The 16,135-nt window shown below is 41.6% G+C and overlaps 1 protein-coding gene across 1 annotated transcript; it reads left to right on the forward strand.

The window, feature by feature from the left end:
- Positions 1–451: 451 nt before the first annotated feature.
- Positions 452–10,209, forward strand: RFC3 (replication factor C subunit 3). The gene is made up of 9 exons (XM_082278947.1): positions 452–567; positions 1,715–1,852; positions 3,005–3,072; positions 4,730–4,827; positions 5,112–5,293; positions 5,540–5,676; positions 5,804–5,902; positions 7,278–7,347; positions 9,023–10,209. The coding sequence occupies exons 1-9, from the start codon at positions 481–483 to the stop codon at positions 9,212–9,214; spliced, it is 1,071 nt and encodes a 356-aa protein (XP_082135073.1). The 5' UTR covers positions 452–480; the 3' UTR covers positions 9,215–10,209.
- Positions 10,210–16,135: the final 5,926 nt, after the last annotated feature.

The following is a 16,135-nucleotide window of genomic DNA, read 5'->3' on the forward strand; positions in this document are numbered from 1 at the left end:
GACTGGATGGCACTCAGCGCCATGGTCTGGTTGAGTTGGTGGTGCTGGGTCATAGGTTGGACTTGATGACCTCAGAGTCTTTTCCAACCTAACTGATTCTGTGATTCCTTGAAGTGAGCCGGAAAAGGAAAGATTTCAGATGCGGCTCGGAGGGTTCGCTGCCCCGACAGGGAGCCGGCGTGCTGGCTGGGGCTGGCGGGCAGAGTTAAATTCCTGCGCAGTGCCCGGTAAAGGGTTCTTTGGTCAAAACCCTCAGGGAGAGCAGCGGCGGCCGCTGCCAGGCCTCAGCGGTGTGTCTCTCCCTCCGGAAAGGGAAACCCCCCCAGCTCTGGCGCTGCCCAGGCCGGGCTGGGGCGCGGCCGCCGCGCTTCGCTGGGGGAGCCGCGGGGGCGGGGCCGCCGCCGCCGCCGGAGTTTGTCCCTTGGCGGCCGCCGTACAGGGCGCGCTTCGCTCCGCCGGGCCGCGGGCTTTTGGAGCGCCATGAGCCTGTGGGCGGACAAGCACCGGCCCGGAGCCCTCGCCCGCCTCGACTTCCACCGCGAGCAGGCAGCGCGGCTCCGCAACCTGGTCAGTGAGGCACGGGCTCTGCCCGGCGCTGTCGCGCTCCGGTGGCCTCCCCGCCGGGCTCTGCCCGGGGGCCCCGCGGACTCCAGGTCCTCTCGGTCCTCTCCGCCCCGTAGCGAAAATCCCCCCGGAGTCGGCATTGCGCCTGAATAAGGGGAAAAACTTTACTGGGCGGGTGACCGAGCACTGGAACAGATTGCTCAGACGGGCTGTGAAGTCTCCGTCACTGGAGAGAGTCAGGAACCATCTGGATGCAATCCTATACCCTGTGCTCTGGGATGACCCTGCTTGAGCAGGGAGGTTGGGCCACTATGGTCCCCAACCTGACCCATGCTGTAATTGGGATTCCGGGCCCGTAACGCTGCTCCTGTGGGGCCGGGATCGGGAGCTTTCCCTCCGTGCAGGCCCTGGCCTTCCGAGGAGCGTCCGTGCCGCGGGAAGGTGTCCCGGCATCGCGCCCTGCTTGGGAGCGAGGCCTTGATGCCGAGGGAAAAGCTGCGAGGGAATCACTCTTTCAGGAGTGGTGTGCACATGTTCTTCCTGCTGGTTTCAGTGTCCCTGGGAACAGGGCTTGGCTTGTTTGCCTAAAGTTAGCAGAAATTTTTTAAGGTGCGCAGCTGGGAATGAAAGGACTGCTTTTCCTGCCAGATGTGCCGACTGGCACATTCACTTTCTTAGGGATTAGTGATGTCTAACTAGCATAAGTGCTGACTGAGGCGTATGGTCAGAGGTGCTCCAAGTCATGCTTTTTGGCTTTTCAGGAAATAAACTCCTGAATATATATATGTATCTGCTTAAGATTTTGTTTCAAACATTTTTCCGTGTGTTTCTAACCATTTTCCTGTGTGTTTCTTGCAGCTGTCACTTTAGTAACCATGGGAAGCATATAAATGCTGAAGTGGGGTTTTGTTGTTGGTTTGCTTGGGGTATTTTTCGAGCAGTGAGGTGTTTGAAGTTAAATGAGTTGCACATGGCCTTCAGAAAAGTATGATGTTCTATAGGAAATGTTGCTGCAGGAAAGGATTTCAGCAGTTTTAATTCTAGGTGCTAGAAAAGTCATTTAATGTAAAATTGGGTGAAAATGGAAGGATAAATGCTTTTATAAGGAAAATACCTTTGTAGCTAACTGATCTTGTTGCGTTTTGTTCAGGTTCAATGTGGTGACTTTCCTCATCTGTTGGTGTATGGACCATCAGGAGCTGGAAAAAAGACAAGAATCATGTGTTTGTTAAGGGAATTATATGGTGCGGGAGTGGAAAAACTGAGGATTGAGCATCAGAGTATAACGGTAAAAAAAATAAGTCTCCCATCTGCTGTGAAGTAATGTGCAAATACTGACATATTTTTGTTGTGAGGCCTTTGTATTTATTTGAGTTTTAAAAATTAATTTTTTATTTTGCTCTCAATCTCTTCAACCTTTTTTATGTAATTAATCATACTAGTTTGGTTATATGAACAAATTATTTTCCAGATGTTCTTTAGTGGGGTTCTGTTGTTTTCTGTGCCTGGTTGGCTGTTCATGTGGTGTGGTTTTTATTGTTCAGGGTGGCTTTTTTTATTTATTGTTTACAGTTCAATTTCGACAATAACATCTCTTGTGGTAAACTAGCTCTTAATTAAATGTTAATACTCTAATTTGTCTGTAAAAATAAAGGTAATTTTTTAGATTTTTAGCACTGGTTTTTGCATATATGCAGGTTTTAGCTTGTTTTCTTATTTTCATAGTGACAGCTTTAGCATTAGCAAAAACAGAAAATCAATTTAAATTCTCTCTGCCCTGGTCTTAGGCATTTAAGTGTTTATTATTAAAAGGCTTTATTGCCTATTAGAAATTCTTCCTGTGGAAGGCTTGACCAGCAAGGGATTATCAAGTTTTATTGATAAATAGGTTATTTAATGTTTGCCTTTTAGTTCTGAGTGCTGGAACAAATAATATTCTTAGACTGAATGCTAGAAATAGAGAATATGCTTAACTGTTCAGACCCAAATTCAATGGTGATATAAATACTAGTGTTTTCTGCAAACAAAGTATAGACTTGAAGTCCTTTGAGAACAGAAGTAAATAGCTTCTTTGGGCTTGTCCGGTGGTTTTGCCTTCAGACTTTTTCTTTGGGTGGACATAGAGTCACTTCTGATGAACGGCTGATTCCATTAATGAGATTTCTTTGACAAAGCTCTGGAGTAACTGGAGTTTGCAATAACACATACTAGGTGGTGCTATCATAGTCATTGCTGTTGCTATTTTACAGGCTGGATGATGTGTCAGCCCCCTTTTTTTTGCTTTGGAGGAGGGGCTGGGACCATAGGAGATAACCAAGCCTATGTCTCAGGAGTTCTTTGATCTCTGAGATTCTTGGTTTACCTGTGCCTTAGCCAGTTGTAAGCTGTAAGAGATTTTTAGGATGCTTTCTGAAACTTAATGCACTTATTTTTTATGCAGACACCTTCTAAGAAGAAGATTGAAATTAGCACCATTGCGAGTAATTATCACCTTGAAGTTAACCCAAGGTAAGTGTGCAGTAAAAGTGGCTCACTTCAAAGGTAAGACACTGACCATGTTGTGAGTGCCTTCAGCCTGGAGGTATGAGGGACTGATTGCCTGATTTGTTGCCTGAGCAAGTCAGATAATGGTTTATGGGTTTGGTCTGCAAATGAGAGCAGGGAGAGGATTTTTAATTGAACAACTCTAAGTGAACAAACATTTGGGTTGCTGTATAAAGGCAATAACGTTGTGTTTAATGTGCTACATAAGCATGCTGATGTTGAGGACTGGGTAAGAGAAACAATTCTGGATTCACAGATTTCACCATTTCAGTTGAAATTTAGAACTTGTACTGCAACTAACACCTCCATATCATTAGTTCTCTCACAAATACAAAAATAAAGGAATTTGGAAAGTAAGCAAGGTTTACCCAATAACTCTCCAAATAAAGTGTTTGGAGCATGGGAAAGATCACCACAAAATACTGTGGATCCTGTGTTGATTGAGGTCAGATGTTGATTTAAACAACAGAAGCTCTAATGGGAGCTGTCTACATCTTCTTTGGCAGTTGTGAAATTGCTTGTGATAGTTCCCAGACCCAAAGTAAATATTTGTATTTACCTGAAACCTCATAATGTTGCTTTAAATCACAATGAGAGAATGTCATTGTGTGCTGGGAGGTGTTGGTTACTGCTAAACCTTAGCTCATGCTGCCTTGCTTTTTGGAAGTTATTCTACTGTGCCAGGTCTCCTTTAAAAGCTCATTCTGCAGGTAATCTCTTTATTGATTAGTAAGTATCTGCTGGTGTTCTAATACAGACACAAGTAATTATTAGTTAATTGCCAATAAAAGCTGAGACTTACTGGTAATGACCGTTTTGAATCTGTCATTTTGGTGATACCAAATGTGTGACCGTTCAGTCTTCAGCTCTGATAGCCTGACACTAACACTTTTCCCGTTCCTCTGTATAGAGTTCTTAGAGCTGGAAACATAAAATAATGGTATTTCAATTTTAAATACAAAAGTGCTGAGTTTTGATTAAGAATTAATATCCTGATTCATAGGCTTTAAGTGATGAAGCAATTGTCACGTTTATGTGTGGCCAGACAGTAAACCTCTGTTCTGTGCAATGGCCTGTGAAGTTTGACTGAATTATAACATAGTGAAGTCAAGTGCATCTCAAGTAACATGGAGTGGGATGAGTGGCTAACAAGGGAGAGGAAATGAATTTCTGGGAAGGACTCTGCAGAACAAAACCCCGCATTTACATCAGTCCTTTGAGTCAGGCATCCTATTATGTGGTTAGACTTAATTGTTCTTTTCCATAATGTGTAAAAAGGTTCACATTGTGTGTCCTTGTTCAAATTGTAGGTAACAAAAGTTGAGATTTATTGTCTGAAGAAAATAAATTCTATTTTAATGACTTAATAAAACATTTGACAGTGGTTTTACTATGTTTGAATACAGTGCTGTTAATCTAGTTGTGCCTGCATAAGCTTTGGGTTGTTTTTATTATAGAGGGGATAACTTTCAACGATGTGTATGTGTATTAGCTTAATTCTAACTCAGCAGCTTCTGAATTCTTTTGGCATTCTTGGTCATTTAGTTGACCTAAGGAAGATGTATTTTATACGGAATATAAAGTTGTTTTAAAATAAGATTTATTCAAACTCCGGGTACAGTGACGCGGGAAACAATGACCGTGTGGTAATTCAGGAGCTCCTGAAGACAGTGGCACAGTCCCAACAGCTTGAGACAAGTACTCAACGGGATTTTAAAGGTGAGTAAAACAGTTAAAACCAGTCAAAATGCTTTATAAACGTGGGGGTTTTTTCAGAGATTTCAGTTCACCGTTTCGTTTGTAGCTGTATATTGCATGAAGGTTGTGCAGTCAAAAAGGCACACAGGTTATCTTCATCTCTATTTGCCTGCCTATGGAACCATGCTGCCCTTACTGTGTGTTACCACTTATTTTGGTATTATTGCTTGTATGTCAAAAGTATTTTTTTCTTAGAAAGATTTGATATTAATACAAAACCCCACTATGTTTAATCCTTTTTTCAGTGGTGCTGTTAACAGAAGTTGACAAACTCACTAAAGATGCTCAGCATGCTTTGCGAAGAACAATGGAGAAGTACATGGCGACCTGCAGGTTGATCCTGTGCTGCAACTCAATGTCAAAAATTATAGGGCCCATTCAAAGCAGATGCCTGGCTGTACGAGTGCCTGCTCCCAGCATTGAAGATGTATGTTGAAACAGAAGCAAAAAAAGTTACTTAAAAATTCTTGTTAGATAAGTTCTTGCTGTGGACTTATGAAATATTTTAGTTTCATATAATGACTTAGTTTTCCTTTGTGTTGGATGATTTGCCAAGCATGGCTTATGAAAGACTGGTCCATCTCTGGTCCAGAAATCTTTCTAACAGGAGAATCTGTAGGTGCTGAACAGTTTTGCTAAGTGTTGTATTCCCTGCTGTCTGTTTTCTGTCCAGATCTGCCATGTCTTGTCCAGTGTGTGTAAGAAAGAAGGCCTGACTCTTCCTCAGGAACTGGCTCAAAGGATTGCAGAGAAATCTGGCAGGAACCTTCGGAAAGCACTGCTTATGTGTGAGTCCTGCAGAGTACAACAGTAAGTCACTGCAAAGATTAATGTAAATTATACTGTCAGACACATAAATGGCCTTGCTTTTAAGGCCTTGTTAAAATAGGTAACAATTTGCTTTGATTGTAATTTCTAAAAAGATACTATTTTGTAGGTATCCTTTTACTGCTGATCAAGACATTCCTGAGATGGACTGGGAAGTTTATTTGAGAGAAACTGCAAATGCTATTGTTGGTCAACAGACACCACAAAGGTAGGTGAATGCTCATGTTTAGAGATACAAATTATGCTTTTGGTGTACTCTGCAACCTAAATAAAAAAGTGGTATTCAAAATTGTGAGTCTTTAGTTGTGTGTAATTTTCTATTCTTTCTGCTGGAGCTGGTACTTTGCAGCTAGAGGAGTTGAGCCTTAAAATTCCCAGAGAAGGCTGAATGAGTGTCAGGAACTGAAAAACTTGTTTTTCCCTGTTGAAGCTTAGTAATCAAAAGTGAGCATAGACTCAGTTGCATGTTGTATTTTCTGTCTTGTTTGGTGGGGGGATGGTGGGTGGGTGTGGTTCTGTTTGTTTGTTTTACTTAAAGTTTTTCTTTGACCATCTTTAGCATAATTGTGTTTGTAAAAAGAACTGAAAGTGAGAAATCATTGCTTTTTTTTAGCACATCAGGAGATGACCCCTGTATCCATCTCAGTATCATATCCACAGTCTGATCCTTTTAGTCTGTTCCATGTATTACTTGCTTGCGATGTCACTTAATTTAAATGCTTGTAGCATCTGACCTCCTGTTATCAAAAGCTGAGCATTGGCTAATTGTGTCAGTTCTGCCACCTAATTGTCTTACCCCTTTTTATAAACAATGAAGACAGAAAAACAGCATGAAGGAACTCTCTGGCTCTAATAAATTGTTTATGTCTCCTCACTAGTCTTAAGCATGAATAATAACTTAGATATGAAGAAGAATTAAAGGGAAACAATCCTGAGGCAAGTTATAATAGCCTTGTAGCTTCTAGATTAACTGAGACCATTGTAACTAGAGTATGTGTCGTTTATCTTTTGAATAAAAGGTGATAGAGCCTTTGAATTGAAATTGACTCATGCAATTCTTTTGGTTTTAAAATAACACACAAAACCAAAAGAAGAAAAGAAACTTTGCTTGGATTGCTGTGGGAAGAGATGGAATAAAGTTGAGTTACAAGCTGTAAAACCTGCCTGCAGAGGCACATGGCAGCACAAAGGAGCACATGGCAGCACACAGAGGCTTGTCTGCACCAGACCCTGGGGAGAGGAGATGTCACACGGCAGAGCCCTACGGAGAGGAGCCTGTGGGATCTGACTGACAGGTGAACAGTGAGTGATCATCCCACAGAAGGACATTGAGAAAGTGTGCTGCTGATGTGGCAACGTGGGATAGGTCACGCCATATACAGAAATACTGTGCCTTAGAAAAGTGTATAAAACCAACTCACTGCTTTGAATAAACGATTCAGATCCCCTGCTGGGCTGGGTCCGTGCTTCAATCGCCAACAGATTGCCTCTTTTCCTGCAGTGTATTTCATTAACAGTGAAAACACATAAGTCAGTATGCTTTGGGGTCATACTTCTCATATCTTGTGGTGTCCTTCCAACAGGCTTTTAGAAGTCCGTGGACGGCTTTATGAACTCCTGACACACTGCATCCCTCCTGAGATTATAATGAAGGTAATTCAACTATCTAGCTCTTAATGTGTTACAAATTTTAACGCTGTGGCAGTCTCAACTAAAGCTTTTAAAAAAAAAATACACCAAAACATCACAAATTATCCAAATACTGATGAATAGCTGTGTCCTTTCCAAACAGACTAAGATTCGTTCTGTGGTCAAAGAACAGTGGCATCATAGCTGAGTAAAAATAAAAGAGGACATTCTTAGTCCCCTTGACTTCTCCGGCCTTCTCAGTGACTATATTAAATGTAGATATATTTTACTGTATCCAGAGAATGTCACCAAATCTGGTGAGGGGTCTGGAGCACAAGTCCAATGAGGAGGGGCTGAGGGAGCTGGGATTGTTTAGCCTGGAGGAAAGGAGGCTCAGGGGACCTTACTGTTCTCTACAACTGCCTGAAAGGAGGTTTTAGCAAACTCAGGATTGGCCTCTTCTTCCAGGCATCTAGCAATAGGATGAGAGGAAATGCCCTCAAGCTGTGCCAGGGAAGGTTCAAGTTGGATATTAGGAAAAATTTTTTCACTGAAAGAGTGGTTAAACATTGGAGCAGGCTGCCGAGGGAAGAGGTGGTGTTGCCATCCCCAAAGGTGTTAAAAAAATGAGTAGACATAGCACTTTGTGGACATGGAGCTGTTTGGCTAAAGGTTGTACTTGATGATCTTGGTGGTCTCGCAGAGCCTTAACAATTATATGAGTCTATGGGCTAATCTTGATATGATTTGTTTTCTTTTGTAAAAGTTTTGTTGTTGTAAGTTCAGTATTTGCTATGCCTTTGTGGAAAGGTCTTCTGAAGGATGCTAGGCCAGCAGGACTGTTCAAAGATAGATGTCACCTTGGGAGGAAAAAAGCAAGTGGGATGTGCCGTTTTTATTTTAAGCAGGATGAAAGGATGGTGAAGACAGCTGGAGCAGAACAAAGATCAAAAATAATGTTTGCAACTTAACCTAGTAATGTTTGCTTTGTCTTCAGACATAATTTCTTTTCAAATTAACTAATTTCTGTCTGCTTTCTGGTGGTTCTGGTACTTAGACGTTTCTTTAACCTTCTTTTCTTACAGTAGGTTAGTGAATCCTGCATTGCTGTGCTTTAGAGGAAAGAGGTGCATGTTCTCTACGCACTCCCTCTTGATAAACTTGAAATGGTCTAGAGATACTTCTCACTTAATCCTGGCTCTTTTAATCGAGATGGATTTGCAATGATTTTATTGCTGTCTCTAATCTAAAGTAATGTGTTTTGGGGTTTTATAATGACTAAAGTATTGCAGTCAAGTTGTCTTGTGTGTCTGCATGTAAATATGCTCATAAATACAGACAGAGACACTTAAATTCTAAATAACCCTTTTCTTGTTTTTTTATTAATGTTGTTTCTCTTTGTGCTTGATGCTGTCAAGATAGAAGTTAAGTGGCTTTAATACACTTGCTGTCTTGGTAAGAATTCTCCTCAGGCCGTGTGCCTACATGTAGTAGAGGTTATAGTTTTTGGAAATGGGGTTAATTAATTTTCTTTTATTAAGGCATAAATTATTCCAGTAAGTGATTCTTGAATGTCTTTTCTCTTGGATTAATGAGGGAACTATCAGTTATAGCTTGGCTATTTTCAGAGAAACAAGGTTAACTTCTTAACAAAAAATATCTAATTTTTCCAATAGTGCCCTGTTTTTTCCCATTTTAGGGTCTCCTGACAGAACTTCTAAATAATTGTGATGGACAACTGAAAGGAGAAGTTGCACAGATGGCAGCCTTCTATGAACACCGCTTGCAACTGGGCAGTAAAGCCATTTATCATCTGGAAGCATTTGTTGCAAAGTTTATGGCAATTTACAAGAAGTTCATGGAGGATGGGCTAGATGACATGATGTTCTAACTGATGCCCAAAGTCATACACAGAATGTTGCATATACATATTCAAAACTGTGATTACCAATAAGTCTCAGCTTTTATTGGTAATTAACTGATAATTACTTGTGTCTGTATTAGAACACCAGCAGATACTCACTAATCAATGCGCAGATTAGCTGAGAACGAGCTTTTAAAGGAGACCTGGCACAGTAGAATAACTTCTAAAAGGCAAGGCAGCATGAGCTAAGGTTTAGCAGTAGGAAAATTCCAATGAAATTGCAAATGTCTACTTGTCAGTGCTTGATTGCATGTGGGTCTAAGTTCTAAGTAAAATATTTTTATTTTACTATTTAATGAAACAATGTTTGTTCAGCTTTAGAAACCAGCTGGATTGTTTGACAGCCACAAATCCATCTTTAGTTCCATACAAAATGCATTGGCCTTTCAGAAAGACAACACGTTGCCTTGGAAGATGTGTAGGATCAGAGCTGCTTTGCAGTATTTGTAAGCTGACATTAAGAAGAGAGAACACAGATGCTCTGTGCTTGGTTTTTGTTTGTTAATCACAGATGGACAAGGTTGTAAGAAAAAGATTTTTTTTTTTTTCCTGCGTTCTGCTAAGTTCCAGCTTGAACATGTATGTTCTGCCTGCTGATCTATACATTTTCATGTTTGTCTGGCTTCTTTTTTTAGCCTCACTGTTTTCTCTGGTGTGCTTACACCAAATGTTTTCTGTTTTTTTTTTTTTTTTTTTTACTTTGTAAGCAGTTGCATTGAAATTGTGGATGAGCAGTGCTTTTGTGCTGATTATAAATCACATGGAACACCTTGTTTAGAAGGATTATACCTTTACAAAGCAAGTCCACTTGCTGTCTGACACTCTTGGGTTTACCTCAACCTACATACCTGCTCTTCAGGTAAAGTTTATTCCTTTGACTATTTTTTAACAAGGGGCAAAGTTTCAGCTTTTAACAAGTATTTTTTTTGCCTCTTAAGCTGATATGGGACATTTTTAAAATGGCAAAATAAATTGCAGAAAATATGAACAAAAGTGTTGAATTGGTGTTTTACACTGTGACTACCTAGGTGCATTCATTTGCTTTGATGTGTAGACATCTTTCAGAAAGGTGGGATATCCCACACACTGTAACACTGAAGGGCACCACTAAAGTTTAAAAACCAAACAACCACAAGCAACAAGAAAAAGTGAAAAAAACCCTCCCAGAATAATAATAACAATAATAATAGAAAACCAATGCTACCTGTGCTGCAAGACTTTCACATGTCATGTCTATGTACCGTGGTACTCTAAAAATTACTCAATTCATGCCCTTTATTACTTCACCATGCTAATTTAGGCTATTACTAGATAGTATTTAAAGCTGAAGTTGATTAAATACTGCTGCTGTTCTCAAGGATATGAGGGTTCCATGTGGGGTGTTAATGCACAGCTTTCATTCAGATTCCTTCTCAGTAAGATGGTGCTGCCCTGCTTCATGCTCAACTGGGCTCCTGAAGAAGTAGAATGATGCGAGTTTTTTTCCTTCTATATGCTTGTCACCCAAATCCACAGCACTGGTAACTTGTCATGTTGTGTCTTCACTGTCAAAAGATCCTGGAGAAACATTAAATTAGTCAGTGATAGTGGAAAGGAATACTTAAATTCGTTGCAAAGTAGGCCACAACTGTAGAGGGGACATAATTACTGCACCTAAAAACTGCCCTGCTCTGTCCTGAGCCTCGTCTTTCCTACTGATTTTTAAAAGCTGAACAGTCTTTATGGTTTCCCTACTACTAAAGTATGGTGTGTGGTAAAGTAAAAGCGTGAGTTCAAAGGATGATGAAACACTTCCCCCCCAAAAAGACACCAACCCCAAAAGCTAATGTGGGAGAAGAGGAATGTATGTAGGGTTTGTGAAATGTGCAGGGGCAGTGTTGCTGCGCAGGGTGGAGAGGCAGGAGCTGTATTGGAGGTTTCTTGTGGCAGAGGAACAACTTGCTCTTTCAAAAGGCCTCAGCAGCTTTGTCTAGGGGTCTGAAACCCCAATATTAGTCTCTCTAGGTGTTCTTGCTACTTCTTGAAGTTTCATTTTTATCCTTTTCTACCTGGGATGAATCAAGAGTAGCCAAGGCTGGAAAAAACAGTATAATGACAGGATTTCTGCGAGAGAAAATGGCTATCACTCTTCCTGAGAGCCAGCATTTCCCCCTCCTGACCCTACTTCTATCTCTTGTCTCCCACAGTCTAGAACACAAATTTAAACACATGGGCACAGTATCTTATAAATCCCTGCACATGTCTTTCCTTGCTAGTAATTTTTGAGGAAATTTTGACTTGGTCTCCATAACAGGCTTCAGGAGCAGTGGTCATGCCACCAAGCCTGTCAGAGTTCAAGGAGTGTCTGGATGTTGCTCTGTGTCAAGTGGTTTAGTTTGTCCTGTGAGGAGCACAGAGTTGGATGTGATGATCCTTAGGCGTGACTTCCACCTTGAGAGATTCTGTGATAACGATCAGGAAGTGTTGCACTTTCTGGGAGTGTTTTAGAGGCTGACTGCCTTAGATGCTGCTTCCCCTCCCTTAGGCATAGTTGCACCTCTTGCTTAGAGGCAGTGTGATGCAGAACTGAGGTCCTGGGCCCTGCTGGAGGAAGCAGGGACCCTTGAGCTCATGCAGGTGGCTATCAGAAATAAAAAGGAGTTTTCTGCCATTGTTTTCCCCTCATGGGGCTCCCATGCAAATCCTTTTACCAAAAATACAGAACATTAGACTGACAAGCAAGTATCTCCTGGCACAGCTGCCTCTCCAGCCTGGAACAGAATCCCAGAACCGTTTTTGGTTGGAAAACACCTCTAAGATTGAGTCCAACTGAGCCTGCACACACACAGCAACAGTGCTGTACTGGACCTACACTGAGCACGGCACACCTGCCTCACAGATCAAACAGAAGAGGCAGTGCAGATAGACTCCTGACCGCTGCCTGGAACAGGACCAACCTCTAGATAATCCATTTCTTCAGCTGATTTCATCTTTTGAGACCTGCTTAGAATTGCTGCTGAATTGCGTGCTGAGAGGATTGCCCTTGCTTTCATCTAGCGACACCTCCTGCTAGCTGGAATTGAAAACTCCAAGCTGCTCCCTCCTACGTGGGACTTAAGCTCTGAATGTGTCTGAGGGGTTGCAGAGGAGGCAGCTTCATGCTAGCACAGAAAGCCAGAGGTGAAACTGGTTTAAAAAACTGATCAAGAAATTAAGGCAGCAACTACTTCTGTTGAAACTTTCTCTGCTCTGCAGAGATCAGCAGTGCAAAGGGTGAGTGGTGCATTCATACTTGATTTCCTGTCTCTGAAGTCCAAGTGTTAACTCCTGTGAGGAATATTATTAAAACAATTTGATGTCTATTGTTGAATGTACCCTGAAGGCTAATCAGTAGTACGTTGTGCAAGGTGCATGTCAGGAACTAGTTGGATTTCACAAAATGGCTAAGATTAAAATAGTTTGCCATTAACTTCAACACATTGTGAAGTTGGCTCAGTCAATTTTCTCTGTCATCAAAATTGAAATTATTTTCTGTCCAAATTAACCAGGACCCCTGGTACCTATTCCAGGTTTTTGATTTTGGTTTTTTTTTTTTCCTTTTTAAAGCAGTGGGTGCTTTGCTTGTCTGAAAATTGACCCCAGTAAGTTAAACATTCCTATAACAAGTTGTCTGTCTTCTACAGTTGTGTACAGTGTGTGTGCTGAACTTCTGGAAGAATTTGTATTCTCTGTTTCAGCAATCCTGGGGTTAGCAAATATTGTCCCAATCATTTGAGCCTTAAGTAGTGTTTCAGTGGAGCCGGGTTTGGCACCTCTTAAATAGGATCGAGGCACCAGCTAATACAAGCACGTAGTGTCACCACTGACACACTGGTCACACATCTGTGTGTCTCCTAGCAGCCACCACCTCTGTCCTGGCCCCTTCTTGGAGCTATCTCCAGTTCTGTCCCAAGACAGGGAGGAGGTGTTGGTCTTTCTTGTGTGTTTTAACCTCTTTGCAAGCCACTGTATACAGTTATAAAGAATAAATTTTCTGAAGACTGAGGTGGAGACCAACTGAGCTGCTCTCTCTCTGTTGACCTGGTGTGTCCCCATATAATTTTTCTTGGTTTTCCCTGGGACAATATACTGTGCTGTATGAAATGTGATGCTTTTAGTTGGTAGTCTGTGACAGCTAGTGAATGGCACAGTTTCACTATAGCTAAATGTTGCCAATGTGGGCTTTCACTGCAAGCAAGCTGGTGTTCTTTTTTTAAACTTGTGATAGTATGTTCATGTCAAACGATTTGTAGTGCCAAAGTAAAAAGGCAACACTTAGCTCATTCCTGGTCACAATGAGATAGGAAAAGCATGCTAGTAAAGCATGTGTTTTGAGAAATCCATGGAATATCTCCCGTGCTTTTTACCACTCACAATCCTTCTGCAAAATGTTGTTTCAGTCTTGAGTGAGAAGGAAGGAAAGAAAATTGGGAGCTCCATCAAAGAGAAGAAAGAAGAATCAGAATGACAAAGCAGGCAAGGACAGATCCTGGGGGAAGACAAGTATACTCATTAATTGTATTTACATTTCAAAGATGAGTTACCTGCGGTGTTCTCAATCATACCCTACACTTACATTCCCTGCCACACACCATGAATAATAAGTGCGCTTCTGAGGAATAGAGGATAGAGTAAGTGACCAAATAGGCTTCTTCCAGTTTTAATTTTGTGGATGATCTTGAGAGGTCAGTACAAATGCCTATGGTAAGTGACAATTTTAGGTCAGTAATTGCTAATTAACACAGAAGGCAAGATGCTGGCTAAGGCACTTTCAGATAGTTCACAGATAGCCTTGCAGGAGCTGATTAACTCAAACGGAATGCCTCCTTAGGTGATAGCTACCAAATGATACTTGGAACAATTTTTAAAATTAAAAAGGATGAGGGAAAAGCATTTATGAAACTCTTGGCTGACTTTTCTCTGGAGAAAGCATTTTGATAATAAGTGGGGTTAGCTGTTTGCCAATTAGCAGACAATTAGAAGAAAGACATTTACCCAGCGGGCAAACATCTTTTATGATAGATTCACAATCATCAAACCTGTTTATGCCGAAAGAGGATAAACATTGCTGTGCTCACAGTGTCTCAGTGATGTGAGCAGCACTGATTGCTGCTCCTGTGTCACCTTTGCATGGGCTGGATGGGACTCAGTGTGACAGTGCTTAATGTGGTAAGCACAGAACAGAGGACCCCCACTCTGTGCTTGTGATCCTGGGGCACAAGCAAGAGCTGTGGACAGTTTCCCAGAGCTCCACAAAAGAAATCAGGAACAGCTCAGCAACTGTCTGTAGAGAAAACAGAAATCTCCAACATGAGGGAATTGTTTGGGACCTGCAAATCAGAAAAAGTGAGAAGACATTGGTTTTATTTATATTAGTATCTGTAAAGGAGATCATCATTGATAGATCAGAGTTAGTATCACACATTGGAGGCTTTTCTGAAATTCTGAAAGTGTCCCTTGGACAGGTATGGCTTCAAATGACCATAAATTCAGAGTGGTGGATGCTGTAAGGTAAAGCAGAGAAAAGAAAAAGGGCAGCAACCTTTCTCCTTGCTTAACAGTGGATTTTCCCACACAGTTTCTACAAAATAGGGATGTGTAGTCAGCACTTCCTGGTAGAAAGGTGGAGGGGATGATGAATCTGTCTAAGGCTGAACTCCTCTCCGAGCTCCTTCCGCAAGCAGTGGAAAGAGAAAAGCAGGTGCTGGACATGAGCTTGCTAAGGTGTATTCCGTAGTTCATCCTCTCAAGGAACTGTTCCTTGCCATTAACTCCACAGGCAATAATGCAGCACAAAACTAGACTTATGTACAGATCTACTGACTTGGTGCCTAAATGAAGCTAGAAAAATTGTACCTGTCTATTCTAGAATCCAGTGCAGAACAACAAAGAGCACAAGAGGAAAAGAAATTGGGATCCAGTGCTGCTTAGGAGTGCAGAGCATTTCCCTCCTATATCCCTTGGCACAAGGTAGTGCCTACCCTGCGAACTGCAAATGCAGACTGTGTGGTAGAAATGAAGGAATGCACTCAGTCCTGGTTTTGCTACTGGCATCCTAATCAAAAGAAGAATTTCAAACAGAGATTATGGCTTTTTAATATTTCTGACATGCATAAATGTGAGGATTTATTAATACGTGATCTTTTCAAACAAATACATACTTTTACTTTTTTTCCACTGTGAGGGCCATGTCCAGGAGCAGTTTCTTTTGCAAAAGTCTGAATTTAGTCTGATCCCAAGAACCCCAGAGGCAGCCACTGTGAATGCAAGCTATCCCTTGTGGAAGCAGGTCTAATCCATACCTTAGGCAGAATTTCTCTACAGAAGAAGTGGCCTTTTGCAGTTAATTTCATTCAAAACAAAGACATTAACTCCTTGTTTGAGATGAGCGTTGCTTTTAGAGCCCCTAACAGTTGTCCAGAGATTAAAATTCCTTCCAGCTAGGCTAGCATTGTCCCTGTGACATGGATCTTGTTTGGAAACAGCTGTCATGGAGCAGGTAGATAAGGGTATCAGCATTAGGAGAAATTTAGTGGTGACTCATTGCACCCAAGGGAGGAACTGGAGATGATGAGCACCTTTCATTTAGGGAATGCTGGAACAGGCTAAAACCTTCCAACTGGAGTAGTCAGGTTCAGTTAAAATACCTGTGTTGTTCCAGGAAAAACTAAGTATCAGGTGTGCTTGAGGGCAAGAACTGGCTGCTACCATCAGAGGCATTTTTTCTTGTGCAGCATGTGGGTAAACAGCCTGTTGAACCGGGGGAGCAGACATGATGGAGGGGCTCAGAGCTCCAAGGGCCGCCTGAAGATGCACTGAAAAATAGGGAGATGCTGTTAGAGAACGGTGTTAATAATCCCAAGGTTGTTC

This window comes from Coloeus monedula, assembly GCF_965178545.1.
Source record: "Coloeus monedula genome assembly, chromosome: 3".
In the NCBI taxonomy this organism is placed as follows: domain Eukaryota; kingdom Metazoa; phylum Chordata; class Aves; order Passeriformes; family Corvidae; genus Coloeus; species Coloeus monedula.